Source organism: Danio aesculapii, chromosome 24, assembly GCF_903798145.1.
Source record: "Danio aesculapii chromosome 24, fDanAes4.1, whole genome shotgun sequence".
Taxonomy (NCBI): domain Eukaryota; kingdom Metazoa; phylum Chordata; class Actinopteri; order Cypriniformes; family Danionidae; genus Danio; species Danio aesculapii.
Genome location: NC_079458.1, coordinates 4,845,914 through 4,863,843, shown reverse-complemented (window position 1 = coordinate 4,863,843; position 17,930 = coordinate 4,845,914). Strand labels below are relative to the sequence as shown.

General features: G+C 35.7%; 2 protein-coding genes across 2 annotated transcripts in view; one reads left to right on the top strand and one right to left on the bottom strand.

Annotated features, from left to right (window-relative positions):
* Positions 1 to 1,906: 1,906 nt before the first annotated feature.
* On the bottom strand, positions 1,907 to 3,260 carry LOC130218735 (histone H1.0-B). The gene has a single exon (XM_056450984.1). The coding sequence runs from the start codon at positions 3,038 to 3,040 to the stop codon at positions 2,441 to 2,443; it is 600 nt and encodes a 199-aa protein (XP_056306959.1). The 5' UTR covers positions 3,041 to 3,260; the 3' UTR covers positions 1,907 to 2,440.
* A 1,953-nt stretch (positions 3,261 to 5,213) lies between these two features.
* The window catches only part of rhbdl1 (rhomboid, veinlet-like 1 (Drosophila)), a 53,538-nt gene continuing 40,821 nt past the window's right edge, over positions 5,214 to 17,930 (top strand). The window contains exon 1 of the mRNA XM_056451240.1: positions 5,214 to 5,222. Within this exon, the coding sequence (XP_056307215.1) occupies positions 5,214 to 5,222 (9 nt within the window). The remainder of the gene's footprint in view (positions 5,223 to 17,930) is intronic.

Genomic DNA, 17,930 nt, shown 5'->3' with positions numbered 1-17,930 from the left:
AAATTCAGTTTATTTAAAATTGTGACTTTATATCTCACAGTTCAGAATGTAAATTTAAAAAACCTTATACTGTAGTTAAGAATATTTAAATTCCAGATTTATTTAAAATTGTTAGTTTGTCTTGCAGCTTGATTTTGTGTTTATGTAAAAAATAATTTTTTTTTTCTTTTTTTTCCTTTTTTTTGAGTTCGAAATGTAATTTTAAAAAACCCTAATTTACTTAGAATTTGCCATTTATATGCTAATTTAATTACATTTTAAATGGCAAATTTATTTAAATTAGCATTTAAATCTTTACAATTCAAATGTACTTAAAAAAATGCAGGTTTATCTTGCAGTTCAGAATGTACATGCTAATTTACTTAATTTAAAGTTTGTTCAATTCAACTCATGTTTATTTATATAGCGCTTTTCACAATGTAGATTATTTCAAAGCAGCTTAACATAGTTCTAGTAAAGTCCAGATTTCTTTAAGTCTTGCAGTTAGAAGTATAAATATTCAAATTTCAAGTTTATTTACAATTGTGAGTTACTATTAATGCAATTAATATTTTTTAATTATCAGTTTATATATTACAGGTCAAAATGTAAATCTTAATTCAGTTTTTATTTTTTATTGTGCGTTTTAGAGTGTAAATCTTAAAATTCTGAGGGAGTTTATAATTGGGAGTTTATGTCTTGAGTACATATTTAAAAAGTTGATCCCATGATGCAGCAGAGGCAGCTGATTGGCTGATTGTGTATTGGTGAAATGTTTTTTGTTTTGTTTTGTGTTGTAACCATTGAATGTGACAGACAGGTCCAGGAAGATTGCAGCAGGTCCTGTTGTACACAGAGACGTATCTCCTTACTTTTCAGACTGGATACAGCATCACATTTCAAGAGTGTTATGCAATATACATGAAGCGTATGAGTGATGCTTGAGGTGAGTCTGGATGCTTGACAAATACAACAACTTGTGCTAAAATGTCTGGATAAAATGTATATTTACTGTACAGTGCGGAGGGCAACGTCTGAGGATGCATATGAAAACATTTTTGATTTCATACATATTTTGTTAAACCAAACATTACACTGAGTAGAAAATTAATTAACATGTTTTTATATAAGACCTCTAGTGTTATTTGCATTTCACATTGTTCACACTATTATTTATTATTTTTGTAAATTTAATAATAATAATAATAATAATTAATAATAATTTTTTTTTTTGTAGTTTAAAAAAGTAAAAAAGGAAATTGTGTGCATTTCATATTCACTTTTTTTTAAATCCCCTTTTTTGGAGTTTGACCATGGTACAGTATTGCAAATGTATTTAAGTTTAAGATTAAAAAATAGCTTTAAAAGATAAATCATTATCATCGATATTTAAATTTTTTTTTACCTTTTTTGTTTTAATTTTGCCTTTTTGTTTTGCATAATTTTGGTATTTTTTTTTATTTTAGTATTTTAAATTGATATATGCGTGTAAGTGTGTCTTAAGAATAAAGTATTTCTAACAATATTTTCTTTTTATTATAATTTATAAAGAGAGATATGTAATAAATTAGTAAAAATAAAATCAGATAATTGTATTTGTGTTTTTTTATTTATTCTATATTTATATAATGTTACATCGAGTTTATTTCTAGGTACATTCGCAAATTATTGACTACCAGTCATGTGAAAAGCGCATTTGCATTTACCCCGCGTGACACTGACAGCTGCAGTTCTTCCATGAGTCTCTGCGGGGCAGCAGAGAGTCAAAATGCCCCTCGCAACCAAAGATGCGCTTCAGTTTCTCCGCAGAGCTGGAGTTTGCGCTCCCTAAAGACCCGCTTCCCTTCTCAGTGTCACAGAACTACCCGCTTAAACCCATATGATCTGTGCTCTCCATGGTGCTGCAGTAAAACACTGGACAAAGTGCTGAGTTTGCAAAAGAGGAGTTTATTGATGCACAGTAATGTGTGTTACGCACAATGACAGTATTATATTATGGACAGCAATGGAGCTAGACTACAACAGTCCACGTCACAAGGCGATTCTGTACATCGTCGTCAAAGGGCACCGTTCTTCATACAAGGACAGTTTATTGTTGTTCTTCACAGTCCCAGAAAAGGCCTACAGTAAGAATATATCTTCTAGAGACACGTCTAATTGGAAAGTTAATTAGCATGTCTGAAAGATGATGATGATGAAAGTGTGCAACACAGTTCATGTTTTAAAGAAAACAAAAAAAAAGTCCAGGAATAAAAAATAAATAACAGTTCAGCCATTTCGATGTCTGGGATCTTCTGGACAGAATCACAATGCGCGCTCACAAAAAAAAGTTACTGGAGAAACAGGCTGTAGAAATGTGGAGTTGAAGTCCGCGCACAAAGACCATACAAAAATAACAGTATACCAAAGGAATTGCTTCAAAAAAGTGTATTTACACAAGAGTTCCGATTTAAGTTCAAATTTACTTCTTTTTGCCAGTTTTCCTGGCCGCTGTTTTGGGTTTGGGCTTCGCCGTTTTCACCTTCTTGGCTTTGCTCGCCTTGGCAGGTTTGGCCACCTTTGCCTTCTTCACAACTTTCTTGGCTTTGACAGGAGATTTCTTCTTCTCCGCTGCTTTCTTCACTTTCTTCTCTGCAGCTTTCTTGGTTTTCGCAGGGGACTTTGTCACTTTCTTGGGTTTGGGGGCTTTCTTGGGTTTGGCAGCGGCTTTGACTGGCTTTCTGGCTTTGGCGGCTGCGGGTTTGGGTTTCTCGGGCTTCTTGATGTCCTCAGATTTGGCCAATTTGAAGGAGCCCGACGCGCCGATGCCCTTGGTGTGGCGCAGGTCCCCACCGGCCACCAGCCGCTTCAGGGCGAGTTTGATCTGCGAGTCCGCGTTGTCGCCCACCTTATAGTGGTGCTTTATATACTTCTGGATGGACTGACGCGACGCGCCACCGCGGCTCCGGTCGGCGGCGATGGCCGCTTTGATCATCTCCGAGTATTTGGGATGCGACGTCCCTTTCTTGGTGTTTTTCGCCCTCTTAGGCTTGGACGAGGGTGTAGCTGCCGTCTCAGCCATGGTCAGTCCTGGAAGATTTCACACAAAAAAACCGGGACTGAGCTGTCAAAAACTCTTGGCGAGTTCCTTGAGAGGAATTTCTTGGACTGCTCCGACTAAAAAAAAGCAATAACGTATAAAATAACCGTCGCTGCTTGTTCTTTGTTTATTTGCGAATTACAATATTCAAACAATAATAAACCGGACGGAGAACCCAAAGTGTGTGTATATTATTCGCCGAAGTGCGCCCGTACTATATATGAAGCCTCCACGCGGACGTGATTGAGAACACCAACTGCCAGCAGCTGATCAAGCGGGCTTCCATGAAATCTGCGCGGGCTGGTTTGTGTTTCTTCCTCCTCGATCTAAGGCCGAATTTAGCCACGCTCGTTCGGTACCGATCGTTCTAACGCCACGGTCCGAGAGTGGAGGCTTTGGGCTTTCCGTGTGGTTGTCGCTTTAGCCTCAATTCCTCGATCCATCAACTTTTTTTCCCCGAAAATCCGCTCAAACCAGCGAGCGCGGTGATGTATTTTGCAGAATTCGCGTAAAATTAGCCCAAAACAACGAAATCGAGATGGAAAACACTGAATGTTTACGAAAGCCTCATCAACGCACTAGGGGACAGGGAGGGTTTGATTCATATTAAACGTCGTTTTCGTTTTTAATAAGCTGAAATAGTTGACGAACTAACACAGTCCGGCCACAGAGTCCTCGTGACGTTTCTCCGATTATTTATTGTTAAACCTTCTATAAATTACATGTGCACGAAATAAAGTGGCTCCCACATAGTGGGTCATATTCACACATTTCAAGAGGTGTTGGTTTAATTTATGAGCCATAGATCTGCACGAGTTAAAGGTATTAGTATATAAAGCAGCAGCTCCTATGCTGAGTATTCTGAGAGAGGAGCTCGGCTCTAGGAAAGTTGCCAGCGACCCAAAGACCAGCTTAACCGACCAGAACCCACCGGTACCATGGTCAGGTTATACATATTGATCTGTGTTTGCATAGCCAGTGGTTTAGGGGTTATATATACGATTGACATATTAGGACTGAGCAAACTGGGCTGATGCTTTCAGCGCTCGCGCATTCTTTTGTTATCTCTCCGTTGGCTGGGAAACGCGTATCCCGTCGGCTTGTTTTCCCTCATTTCTGCGTCGTTCACTTATAAAGTCATCAATTTATTTGAACCTGCTATTGTACAGTTATATTTCCATCGCTCCGGGTTCTCCTGTTATTCACATTTTCAGGCATGATAGTGTTTCAGTCAGAACGCCATTTTGAATCTCTTCACTTTAAGGGTTTTCTGTTCACATAACTGAAATCCCCTTCACAGAACTTTTAATTAGCCTACTGGATATCTGTCACCAACCTGAAGTTGATAAACTTTATTAATAACATTTTTTATTCAACTTTGTGCTGAAGTTGACGTTTAATAAGCCCGTGACAGTTTTAACTCCGGCGCACTGTAGTTTCTGTAAGGAATAACACAGGTATGCCAACCTACTCATTTATGCTTTTACAATAGTGTTAATTTAACATTTGTGGACACTTGAAGGTTGTCTTTTAGGCGTCTTTTGTGTCACTTTGGATTTTAACACAATGTGTCACCATACAGTAATAGCTTACACACACTTCACACACCTTCTGTGAAGACTCACTGTTTTACACGTCACCTGTCTCTCTCTCTCTCTCTCTCTCTCTCTCTCTCTCTCTCTCTCTCTCTCTCTCTCTCTCTCTCTCTCTCTCTCTCTCTCTCTCTCTCTCTCTCTCTCTCTCTCTTTCTGTGTGCGTGTGTGTGTGTGTTTCATTATAAAGTGTTGCAGTCACTAATAATATATGCTTCTGTTTTCTGTGACAAGTAGTCTGCAGATGTTTGAGTTGGATATTGATGGATGTATTAATAGATGACAAGAAATTATAGTGCAAAACACAACACTTTTGCATAGAGAAATATATTACAACATTTAGCGTATTCTTAAAATTCATCATGAGGTATATTATTTACTGACTGATTCTGTAATAAGGCACATAATAGTGCATTGTTTTAACATTATTGCATGAAAATAGAGATAATAAATAAACTATAGGCTATTTCTAAAAATAGAAAGTAATGTATGTTTTTTTTTTCCATTGTAGACTGCTGCTGTGAATTGTGAATAAGTGAAATGGCAGATCAAGTTCAACAACGATGGAGTCTGTAAGTAGCATTCATATTATATACGTATACAGTAGTGAATGTTTATGTAATTCTATAAGTACTGAAAATAACTATAGAAAATGCTTGCACATGCTGTAAAAAGAGAAATAAGTGTGTTCAGTTATCAAAACAGCATGCAATACAACTTTTTGTACATTAGAATCTGTTACTTTTAGTTTTTTTTCTGCACAAAAATGAATGGCAACCATAGATTTGTTTCATGATTTATCGAAGACACCCACTAAAATTTAATTCAAAGTAGAAATTGTTTATATATCAAACTTTCTCCAAAAATGTTATGAACAAGTCTTTATGTATATATATATATTTTATTATGTGTTATATACATGTATATAAAAGGTTTTTGAGAAAATGTTTATTCATAAATTTAATATTTCTATCTAATACACATTATATATACAATCGGGTCCATAAATTTTAAGACATCGACACAATTCTAACATTTTTGGCTCTTTATACAAACACAAAGGATTTGAAATGAAACAAACAAGATGTGCTTGAACTGCAGACTGTCAGAGAGTATCTACATCCAAATCAGGTGAACGGTGTAGGAATTACAACAGTTTGTGTCCCTCCTACTTGTTATGGGACCAAAAGGAATGGGACAGAATAATAATCATTAATAAAACTTTTATTTTTCTTTAATACTTGGTTGCAAATCCTTTGCAGTCAATTGCAGCCTATATAAATATATATGTAAATATTAAGGTTTTGTATTTTATGTATTACTTATTTATATGTAAACAGTGTTTATAAACAGCAAGTACATATACATTATGTATGTACAAACTTTTAATGTGCATGCGATTATTCGCAATTAGTTGTTTGACAGCACATGTATATACCCTCACACACACATGACGTCAGATTTATAACAGCCTTATGACTCTGATGTGTGCTATCCGTTCAATACAATATATATCCAGCATATCTAATTTACATCTTTGATTATTTTTTCTTCTTCATAATATTATAAATAGTCTTCTGCTTGATATTACTGCATTAAATGTCATGGAAATGCACATTAAATACAAAACTTGTCATTACAGGTTTGTTCAAAATCAGAAATGAGTTATTAATAGATAAACAACCTCCAGCAAATGTATATGATAAACAAGTTTAAAAGTTTGATTCAATCACTTTACATGCATTTAAAGTGCTGAATAAGAGAAATGTATGCACGCAAGTGTGGAATGTCTTTGTCTGTGAATGTTTACAGAATGACATGCATGTGCTTCACCAGCAGAGAGCAGCACTGATCTGTTCTGAGCAAATCGGGCATTAATTCTTATATAGGATATTAAATATGTCTTAAACGTGTTTTTTTTCTTCTCTAATTGGCTCGATTGGCTTTAATTAGTTCACTTCTACTTCACTTTTATGCAAGAAAATAAAGTTGTAATGGCACTTATGTTTTTCGGGTACATTAGAATATGGTCCGTTTAATAAAAATGATATTTTTTTCTTTAAGCAAATAATATAGACATTTTAAGCAAATAATATAGACATCTTCTTTTACAAAATTACATTACATATATTTTTAATTACTTCAAATTCAATCAATTATTGTGATTTCTAATACTTGTTAATATTTTCATGAGATCAGTTTAAGTATGTTGTTTCATTTTTGCATAAATATCTCGGTCACACTTTATTTTGATGGTCAGTTTGTTGAATTTATGTTACATTGCATCTACATGTCAACTAATTCTCATTAGATTATAAATAGACTGTTAGGTTGGGGTTAGTGTAAGTTGACATGTACTTGCAAAGTTTTTTTATAGTCAGTTAAATGTCTGTTTAGCAGCAGTATCAACAGATATTAAGCAGACAGTCTACTAATACTCAAATGCACCATCAAAATAAAGTGTTACCTATTTCTCTTCTGAAGAAAGTCTCATTTCTTTTAGTTTGGCTGGAAGACAAAATATACAGGTTTAAAAACTGTAAAAACTGATCAATATTATTAGTTCAGGTCACTGGTTCAAGCCCCAGCTGGGTCAGTTGGCATTTGTATGTGGAGTTTGCATGTTCTCCCTGTGTCGGTGTATAGTTTCCTCTGGGTGCTCTGATTTCCCCCTACAGTCCAAACACATGCTCTATAGGTGAATAGGATAAGTTAAATGGGCCGTAGTGTATGTGTGTGAATGACAGTGTATGGGTGTTTCCCAGTGATGGGTTGCAGCTGGAAGGGTGTCCGCTGTGTAAAACATATACTGGATAAGTTGGCAGATTATTCAGCTGTGGCAACCCCTGATTAATAAAGGGATTAAGCCGAAAAGAAAAAGAATGAATGAAGATACTAAACCAGCCCTGTGTGAAAAAGTATCCCCCCCCCATTTTAAAACAGTTTATCACACCTGAGTTCAATCTCTTTAGCCACACCCAGGTCTGATTACTGCCACACCTGTTTGCAATCACTTAAGAAATCACTTAAATAAGAAAGAGATTCAAAAACTAATGAAAGTTGGGATGTTATGAAGTTTTTTTTAAAGCTTTGGGACGACTGCGAACCACAGTGTGTTTATATATGATTTCAGAAGTATTGTAACTAAAATCTTTAAACATTACATAATGAAGAATGACTTATTTTACACTGCAAATTCACTTGTTTGATAAACTAAGCAAGTCTCTCATATAATATATCAAAAAACAATTACAAGCTGTATTAATGTATGAACAAATAATATAAACATTTGCATATTAGATAAAAAAATGACTGAAATTAACATAAAACTGAATTTCCCAGAGATGGGTTGCGGCTGGAAGGGCATCCGCTGCGTAAAACAGATGCTGGATAAGTTGGCGGTTCATTCCGCTGTGGCGACCCCTGATGAATAAAGGGACTAAGCTGAAAAGAATGAATGAACGAACATAAAACTGAATAAATACACAGTTGAAGTCAAAATTATTAACCCTCCTGTGAATTTTCATTTTCATATATTTCCCAAATGATGTTTACCAGAGCAAGGGATTTTTCACTGTATGTCTGATAATATTTTTTCTTCTTGAGAAAGTCTTATTTGTTTTATTTCGGCTAGAATAAAAGCAGTTTTTAGTTTTTTAAAACCATTTTAAGTTCAAAATTATTAGCCCCCTCAAGCAATATTTCTTTTCGATCGTCTACAGAACAAACCGTCGTTATACAATAACTTGCCTAATTACCCTAACCTGCCTAATTAATCTAGTTAATCCTTTAAATATCACTTTAAGCTGTATAGAAGTGTCTTGAAAAATATCTAGTCAAATATTATTTACTGTCATCATGGCAAAGATAAAATAAATTAGTTATTAGAAATGAGTTATTAAAACTATTATGATTAGAAATGTGTTAAAGAAATCTTCTCTCCGTTAAACAGAGATTGTGGAAAAAAATAAACAGGGGGGATAATAATTCAGGAGGACTCATAATTCCGACTTTAACTATATATATACTATTAAGAAAAACATATATAAAATCACTTTTGTTGATTTAATGTGATTCTGAAACCAAAATAGGACGTCTCATCCTACAGTATACGCACATAAATGCATTATACTGATGTCTGGTACTATTTACTGATGTACTTTAATTCCACACCTGATCGCACACTCTATACTCATAACACAATAATAACACTGATTGATGGTTAGTGGCGCATTCAGTGTGTTTTCTGCTCAGTATTGCCTGATAGCGAGTGCAGAAAGGTCATTGAGTTCATAAGCAGGAGGTCAGTGATGGATGAACGGCACACCGATATCAATAAGAGTGAATGTCCTGAGCCACAAACGTCCGTCTGAGGACTTGCTGTGGCTGATCAACACTCATTGATCCAGCCTGGAGATTTAACACCCAGGGTTTTGCTGTAAATTACTGTATCATGCAGTCATTAGTTTAGACCCACATGGAATCTGTGCTCACAAAAATCTGCAGATTTTATTTTAGTCCATCGTCGAATCGGTTTATTTATGTAAATGTGTGTAAATATACCGTTGATGTTAAATTTTAGATTTTTTTATATTTTATTCCACAATTTCTGTTTAATGGAGAGATTTTTTCAACACATTTCTACACATAATTTTAATAACTCATGTCTAATAACTGATTTATTTTATCTTTGCCATGATGACAGTAAATAATATTTGACTTGATATTTTTCAAGATACTAGTATTCAGCTTAAAGTGACATTTAAAGGCTTAACTAAGTTAATTAAGCAGGTTAGCTTAATTAGCCAAGCCATTGTATAACGATGGTTTGTTCTGTAGACGATCAAAAAATATATATTTCTAATAATATTAGCTAAAAACAGCTTTTATTCTTGCTGAAATTAAAAAAAGACTTTCTCCAGAAGAAAAATATTAAAGGAAATACTATGAAAAATTCCTTGCTGTTAAACATTTGAGAAATATTTGAAAAAGAATAAATATTTCACAGGAGGGCTAATGATTTTGCCCTCATCTGTATATTTATTCAGTTTTTATATTAATTTCAGTACTTTTATTGACTAATATTTAGATGTTTATTTTATTTAATTATACATTCATACAGTTTGTAATTGTTTTTAGTTGTTAACAGAGCCCAGCTAGCGAAGTGCTATGCATGTAAACCTCCTTGTTCAGGGCCGGAGAGGGACCCCTTTTCAGCCCAGGAGTTTTAAGCCTTAGACCGGCCCACCTCAGTTCACGACTGACTATATTAAAATAAGGTCATTTCCAATTGAGTTTCTAATGACACGATCACGTCTTTTTCAAGGACACAGCTGCTTTAGAACTTCAAATGTTTTTCATAAATATGAGAACATTAAAGCGTAGCTAAATCTCCAACACTATTCTTTAAAACATCACAATGTCCTTTCCTGCAATATCTGAATATATATTCTGTGCAAATTTATTTGTGGATATCCAGTCCTTTTTAATGGTGATCGCACAAAAAATAAAAATAAAATATTTACACCTACATAAGTAACCCAAACAGTATTATATGTCTTAACACTAAAAAATACAAAATATTCAGGTGAGGTTCAAACACGGGTTGGTGGCTTCGAAACGCAACGTGCTGACCACGGGACCACAATGGCACTGTAATGGTAGTTTGTTATGTAAGTTATGTCAGATTTATTAATGCAGTGAATCATCTAATTTTTATTGAGCAGGTGTAATATTCATTAATATTAACTAGTCAAATTCTTATTTTCACCAAGGTGCCGCTGTTTGGGGTCGAATGACCTGCAGGCTGCATTTTGCTCATGGGGCTGCGGCAAAATAGTGAATAAAAAGAGTGAGGCTATGGTCAAATAAATCAATAAATAAATAAAGTGTGACTGCTGAAAGTGCAAGCAGCTAGAGCAACCGACTCCCATGCAAAGAGGTTGGGTTGGGTCCAGAAGGACCGGTGGATTACACTTGGGGGCTCGTTCGGGATGAGAGTGAGGTTTAGGTGGATGAGGGTAATGGTGGCCAGCTAGCGAAGTGTTATACAGGTAAATCTCACTCCTCTGACCTCAAAAGGTGCTCTAGCATCAGCAGCTAGAGGCCATGGTCTTTAGCCTCCTTGTTAGAGCTACCGACTCCCATACAAAGAATCGCCGGTTCGATCCGATCTCAGACGGGGTTGGGTGCAGTAGGACCAGTGGGTTACTGATGTATTACATGAGAGACTTTCTTTGTTTATCAGACAAGTGAATATAATTGGATTTGTAGTGTAAAACATAAATAAAAGTTATTATTTTTTATTTAATGTTTTAAGATTTTAGCTACAATACTTCAAAAGTCATTCTGCAGATTATTTTTTTCTTTTTACAAAATTCTGCGCAGAAAAGGCCAAAAAATGTCAGCAGAATCTGTCTGGCCCTGTAATGATCATGGTCGGCTTTAAATCAAAATTCTGGTTTGTTTATTGTAGAAGAGAAGAAATAGTTTGTGAACTTGTGTTTGTATGTGCACATGAACTCTGAAATAATTAGAGCACATTATCATACACGTTTCTGCCTAAGATGGAAATCTGCACAGTCCGTTTAGCTTCAGGTTAAAATCTGTCAGAACTGTTGGTGGTGTTTGTTAAGGCTGTCAACACTGCGTTTGCTTATTAGAGATCTGAATAAACACAAGGTATAAATTTTGATCTCTGTGTTTTGTCCACACTCCATTAATGTTATAGAGGCGTTTACAGAAAAAAAAAGAATATAAATACAGTTGAAGTGAATTATTAGCCCCCGGTGAATTTTTCTTTTTCAAATATTTCCCAAATGATGTTTAACAGAGCAAAGAAATTTTCACAGTTTATCTGATAATATTTTTTTCTTCTGGAGAAAGTCTTATTTGTTTTATTTTGGCTAGAATAAAAGCAGTTTTAAATTTGTTTAAATCCAATTTAAGGTCAAAATTATTAGCCCCTTTAAGCTATATATTTTCTATAGTCTACAGAACAAACCATCGTTATACAATAACTTGCCTAATTCCCCTAACCTGCCTAGTTAACCTAATTAACCTAGTTAAGCCTTTAAATGTCACTTTAAGCTGTAAAGAAGTGTCTTGAAGAATATCTAGTCAAATATTATTTACTGTCATATCTATATATATAGATATATATATATATATATATATATATATATATATATATATATATATATATATATATATATATATATATATATATATTATAATTTTTTTTTAAAGATGTATTTGTATATGTTTTGGGAAGTAGCATGTGGAAAAATAGTATCTAAATACCTTTGTTTTATTCATAATGGATTAAGTCAATACAACTAAAATTCATCTTTATGGCAGAAATAAACCTTTGTAGAAACTTAAGATATTTATCATATGTTACTAAACTTTATGAAATATATTTATTATATTTTATAACATCAAATATAATGATAAAAATGGGTGACACGGTGATTTAGTGGTTAGCACTGTCGCCTCACAGCAAGAAGGTCGCTGGTTCGAGACCCGGCTGGGTTCATTAGCATTTCTGTGTGGAGTTTGCATGTTCTCCCCGTGTTGGCGTGGGTTTCCTCTGGGTGCTCTGGTTTCCCCCACAGTCCATACACATGCGCTATAGGGGAATTGAAAAAGCTAAATTGTCCGTTGTGTGTGTGTGTGTGTGTGTGTGTGTGTGTGTGTGTGTGTATGAATGTGAGTGTGTATGGGTGTTTTCTAGTTGCAGCTGGAAGGGCATCCACTTTGTAAAACATATGCTGGATAAGTTGGCGGTTTATTCTGCTGTGGCGACCCCTGATTAATAAAGGGACTAAGCCGGAGGAAAATGAATAAATGAGTAATATTAATAATAGATTTAGTAATTAGTATTTATTTTTATAAATATAATATATAAATAGTTATTTTACAGTACATGTTGGGTAAGTATAACATTTATTTTAAATCTATTTTTCATAACATCAATTATAGTCTGTCCCGATTATTATATTAGATTATAAGAATTAAAAATATAATAATAATAACAATGCAACGCGGTGGCACAGAGGGTAGCACATTCACCTCACAGCAAGAAGGTCGCTTGTTCGAGTTGCTGGTTCGAGCCTCGGCTGGGTCAGTTGGCATTTCTGTGTAGAGTTTGCATGTTCTCCCTGCGTTCGCGTGGGTTTCCTCTGGGTGCTCCAGTTTCCCCCACAGTCCAAAGACTGTGGTATAGGTGAATTGGGTATTGTAAAATTGGTCATTGTGTATGTGTGTGAATGTTTCCCAGTGAATGGTTGCGGCTGGAAGGGCATCCGCTGCTTAAAAATGTATGCTGGATAAGTTGGCGGTTCATTCCACTGTGGTGACCCCAGATTAATCAAAGGACTCAGCGAAAAGTAAATTAATAAATGAATAATAATAATGATAGATTAATTATTATTATTATTGTTATAAATATAATAATAGTTATTTTACACTACATTTTGGGTAAGTGCAGCATTTATTTAATCTATTTTTAATCTATTTTATCTACTTTGAGCAGTAAAATTCATTTATATAAAAAAAAGCTACAGAAAATATGAATAATTTTGTAAAAATAAGATTCTATTATTTTGTTCTATTCAGAAATAATAATAATAAATTATTGTATCAGCTTTAAAATCATCAACAATTAGAGCATATTATCACACGGTCTTGTGTCTAAAAAAAAAATGCACACAGACTGTTTCGCCTCGGGTGGAAATCTGTCGACAATTCTTTTGTTTCACTTTTATTCATACAATACACAAACACACACAGGCTTAATGTCAAAATGCGAAACACTTCTTATGTTTTACCAGTGTACTCTGGATTAAATCAATCTAAAATCAAATTAACTGTGCTAAAATATGACCCAGATATCTAAAAACAAAAAAAAAATTCAGCACTGCTATATCCAGACCTTAAATAATACACAGATTTGATAATACCAGCCAGTTTTCATATCAGTATATCCGCCATCATAACCATCAGCTATATTAATTCTATTCGCTTCACACACTCAAGACATTTTAAAGATTAATACATAAATAAATAACTAAAATAATCACATGACTCAATTAATTAATACATCATGATCAGCACTATAACATACACACAAGCCATGAATGAGTGTGTATTACAGCTCATAGTATCTGCTGCGTGTGATTAATGTCTGATTTAGGAATCCTTAATGCGCCTGCGCCCTATATGTGTGTGTGTGTGTGTATATGTGTGTGTGTGTGCACTGCAGTGAATGTGTGTTTGTGTGTTTAGTCTCGCTTTAAGACTCCTGCAGGGTAGATGGAGAGCTGCAGCTCTTTGAACACACCCCCCTGGCCTCTGATTGGCCAGCCAGCGCCGCCTCCTTCCCCTCCTTCATTGGTATTCAGGTAGTACAGTCTTTGTGGAGGACAGAGAGAGAGGCAGAGATTTAGAAAAACGGGCGACTAGAGAGGAAGGCAAAATAAAGTGGAGAGGGAGAAGAATTAATAAAAGGGGCAAAGTGAGGGGGGATTTTAGGAGATCTATGGATTCTGCTCTGGACTTTGGATTTTAAGCTGGATCGAACCCCGGGCTGAGCCTTATTGGAGGGCATCCTGCGGATGCACTAGTGCGCGTGCGAGGGGTCTCTCTCTGCCCGTTGGGGAGGCGTGCCGCACAGACGGACCGCCGGCGTGCGTGTGTGAGTGTGTGTACGTGTCTCAGCGTGCCGTTTCCCCCTATGTCCTTCTTTTGGTGGCTGTGTGTGCACCAGGGCCCAGTATATGGATAGAAGCTCTCTGTTTCAGCTCATACAAGAGCAGGTAAGCAGCAGCAGGTTGCTATGGTTACTGCATCCTCTGGGCGTCGATGTGCATGTGTGTGCATGTGCGTTTTTTTTAGGCCGAGATGGACAGCTGGGGTGAATGGGAAATTGGAGTGTGTGTGACTGTGTATGTGTGACTGCGTGTGTTTTTAAGAGGTTGACTCAGTAGTAGTAGTAGTACATTAGGCATAAGCACTGCTTAAACACACTTGGTTGTGTGTGTGTGTGCTGATGTGAGGAAATCACTCTTATTTATGTCTGTATGTCGACTAAAATCTGTATGTCATATTTAAACGGCATTCCCGTGAGTTTGGGGTTAGTAAGAGTGTTAGATATATATATTTGTGTGTGTGTGTGTCAAAACTGATTGTAAATACTGTTTTCTCCATTCATTTTCCTTCGGCTTAGTCCCTTATCAGGGGTCACCACAGCGGAATGAGCCGCCAACTATTCCAGCACATGCTTTACACAGCAGATGCTCTTCCAACTGTAACCCAGTTCTGCGAAACACCCATACACTCTCATTCACACACACACTCATACACTACGGCCAAATTAGTTCATCCAATTCACCTATAGCGCATGTGTTTGACTTTTGGGAAAACCCACGCCAACACTGGGAGAACATGCAAACTCCACACAGAAATGCCAACTGACCCAGCCGAGGCTCGAACCAGTGACCTTCTTGCTCTGAGGCTACAGTGCTAACCACTGCGCCATCGTGTCGCCACCTGTTTTGTTATATTATAAAATACTGTTTGTAAATTATTATTGTGAAATATTATCATTTATAAAGACTCTATGTACTAATGTAAAAAGGTTATATCAACATACAGCTGGAAAAAAATTAATCTGAATTATTTGTGATTTAATGGGTGTGTGTTTTGAGTGAAATGAGACAATTACTGATAATATGTCATCAATATCAGCGTTTTTTTAATGTATATGGCAGTAGGTCTATTTAAATGAAGTATTTTAGTATAAACGTTTTCCCCAAATATTAAAAATATAGAACATTATATATTGACCTATTAACATTTTAAGCAAATAAATGTTTAAACGATAATATTCTTGACATTTTGAAGACATTCTGTTAATTGTAGTTTATAAAACTAACACAAACTCATATATTTTTTTCAAAACACGTACATATTAATTCAAATTCAGGGAACCAATATTAAGCTGTTATTTTAAAATGTAAATATTAGTGTTTTTAAATGTCATTTATTTTTGCTAGTATCATTACTTTGTGTAATAATAAATTTCTTACATTTATATAGCACTTTTTTTTGGACACTCAAAACTCTTTACACATTTTTGGCGGGAATCTCCTCATCCACCACCAGTGAGCAGCATTCACCTGGATGATGTGACGGCAGCCATATTGTGCCAGACTGCACACCACACACCAGCTGATTGGTGGAGAGGAAACAGAGGGATAAAACCGATTATGATATGGGGATGAGGACAGAAGCCAGTGGGCAAATTTGGTTAAACCCTACTCTTTTTTTTTTTGAAGGACATCCTGGGATTTTTAATGACCGCAGAGAGTCAGGACCTCAATTTAATGTCTCCTCCGAAAGATGGAGCTCACTGAGCAGCGTAGAGTGCCCTTCACTATACTAGGGCACTAGGACCCACACAGACCCCAGGTTGAGCGCCCCCTGCTGGTGTCACTGACATCGGCAGCAACCTAGCTTTCCCATGTGTCTTAAATCCCGGAACTGACCGGGTGCAGCCCTGCTTAGCTTCAGTGGGCGACCATGTGAGAGTTGCAGAGAGCTAGCTGCTGAGAAATATTTCTTATTATCGATAATAATGTTGAAAACAGTTGTGCTGCTTCATATTTTAGTGGAAAACAAAAAAATATGAATAGAGAGTTTTCAACATGAAATCTTTTACCTTTGATCAATTTAATAGACCCTTGTTAAGCAGAATTACTTACAGTTGTTATTAAAAGAAAGACAAATATTTTTTTTAATCTATGGATGTGTGCAGAGCATCTTTTTTGGTGTTTTTTTTTTAACTTTGGTTCAGTTTCTGATCAAATCTGTATGTATTATATAAATTTCATTCATTATTCAGTCATTTTTCTTTGGCTTAGTCCTTTATTAATCAGGGTTCGCCACAGCGGAATGAACCACCAACTTATCCAGCATATGTTTTACACAGCGGATGCCCTTCCAGTACTGGGAAACACCCATGCACTCTCACATTCACACACACACACTCATACAATACACCAATATAGTTTATTCAATTCACCAACAGCGCATGTGTTTGGACTGTGGGGGAAATCAGAGCACACGGTGGAAACCCACGCCAACACGGGGAGAACATGCAAACTCCACACAGAAATGCCAACTGACCCAGCGGGGACTCAAACCAGCAACCTTCTTGCTGTGAGGCGACAGTGCTAACTGAGCCACTATGCTGCCCTGTATAGATTTAAGATAAATTTGATTCCATTTAGATCACCTCAGATAACTTCATTAGTGCTTTTGACACTGAATGTAGCTAAATTTCACTCTATTTGAACTCAATTCAGTTGCGCTTCACTGATCTTTTCAATACAAATATTTCTTTCGTGCTGGATTTGTCTTCGTTTCTTCAGCCATTAGCTGAGAAGGAAAGGAAATATTCCTTCAGTAAAAAAAAGAAACCTTGGAAACCGAGACTCCAAGAGGAGACCAAAAATACTCTGACCAAAACGGAGAGAGGATTTCTAAACATAATAGTTTTAATAACTCATTTCTAGGGCCAGACGGAATCTGCGGACGTTTCTTGCTATTTCTGCTGAGAATTTTGGTAAAAATCTGCTGAATTATTTTGGGAGTATCATAACTAAAACCTTAATAAAACCTGAAATAAAAAATAATGTCTTCTTAACTTATTTAATGTTTGAAATGCAAATCCAATTAGATTCACTTTATTTGGTAAACAAAGCAAGTCTCTCATATAATATCTCTACTAAAAGACAGAGAATATTACTATACAAACTGCATTGTACACAAATCAGATGAACATTTTCATATTAGTCAATAATATTACTGTCATTAATTAAAAAACTGAATAAATATAGATTTACACACATTTACTCAAGGAAATAAACAGAATTAATGATGGGCTAAAAATCTGCGGAATTCTGCACACACAGATCCCGTGTGGACCTACTCATTTCTAATAACTGATTCTTTTATCTTTGCCATGATGACAGTACATAATATTTGACTAGATATTTTTCCATATACTAGTATTTAGATTAAAATAACATTTAATGGCTTAACTCGGTTAATTAGGCCAGTGTTTCCCAACCCTGTTCCTGAAGGCACACCAACACTACACATTTTCAACCTCTCCCCAATCAAACACACCTGAATCAACTTATCATAACATCAGAAGAGACTCCAACACCTGAAGTTAATGGGTCAGAAAAGGGAGATCAAAATATGTACTGTTG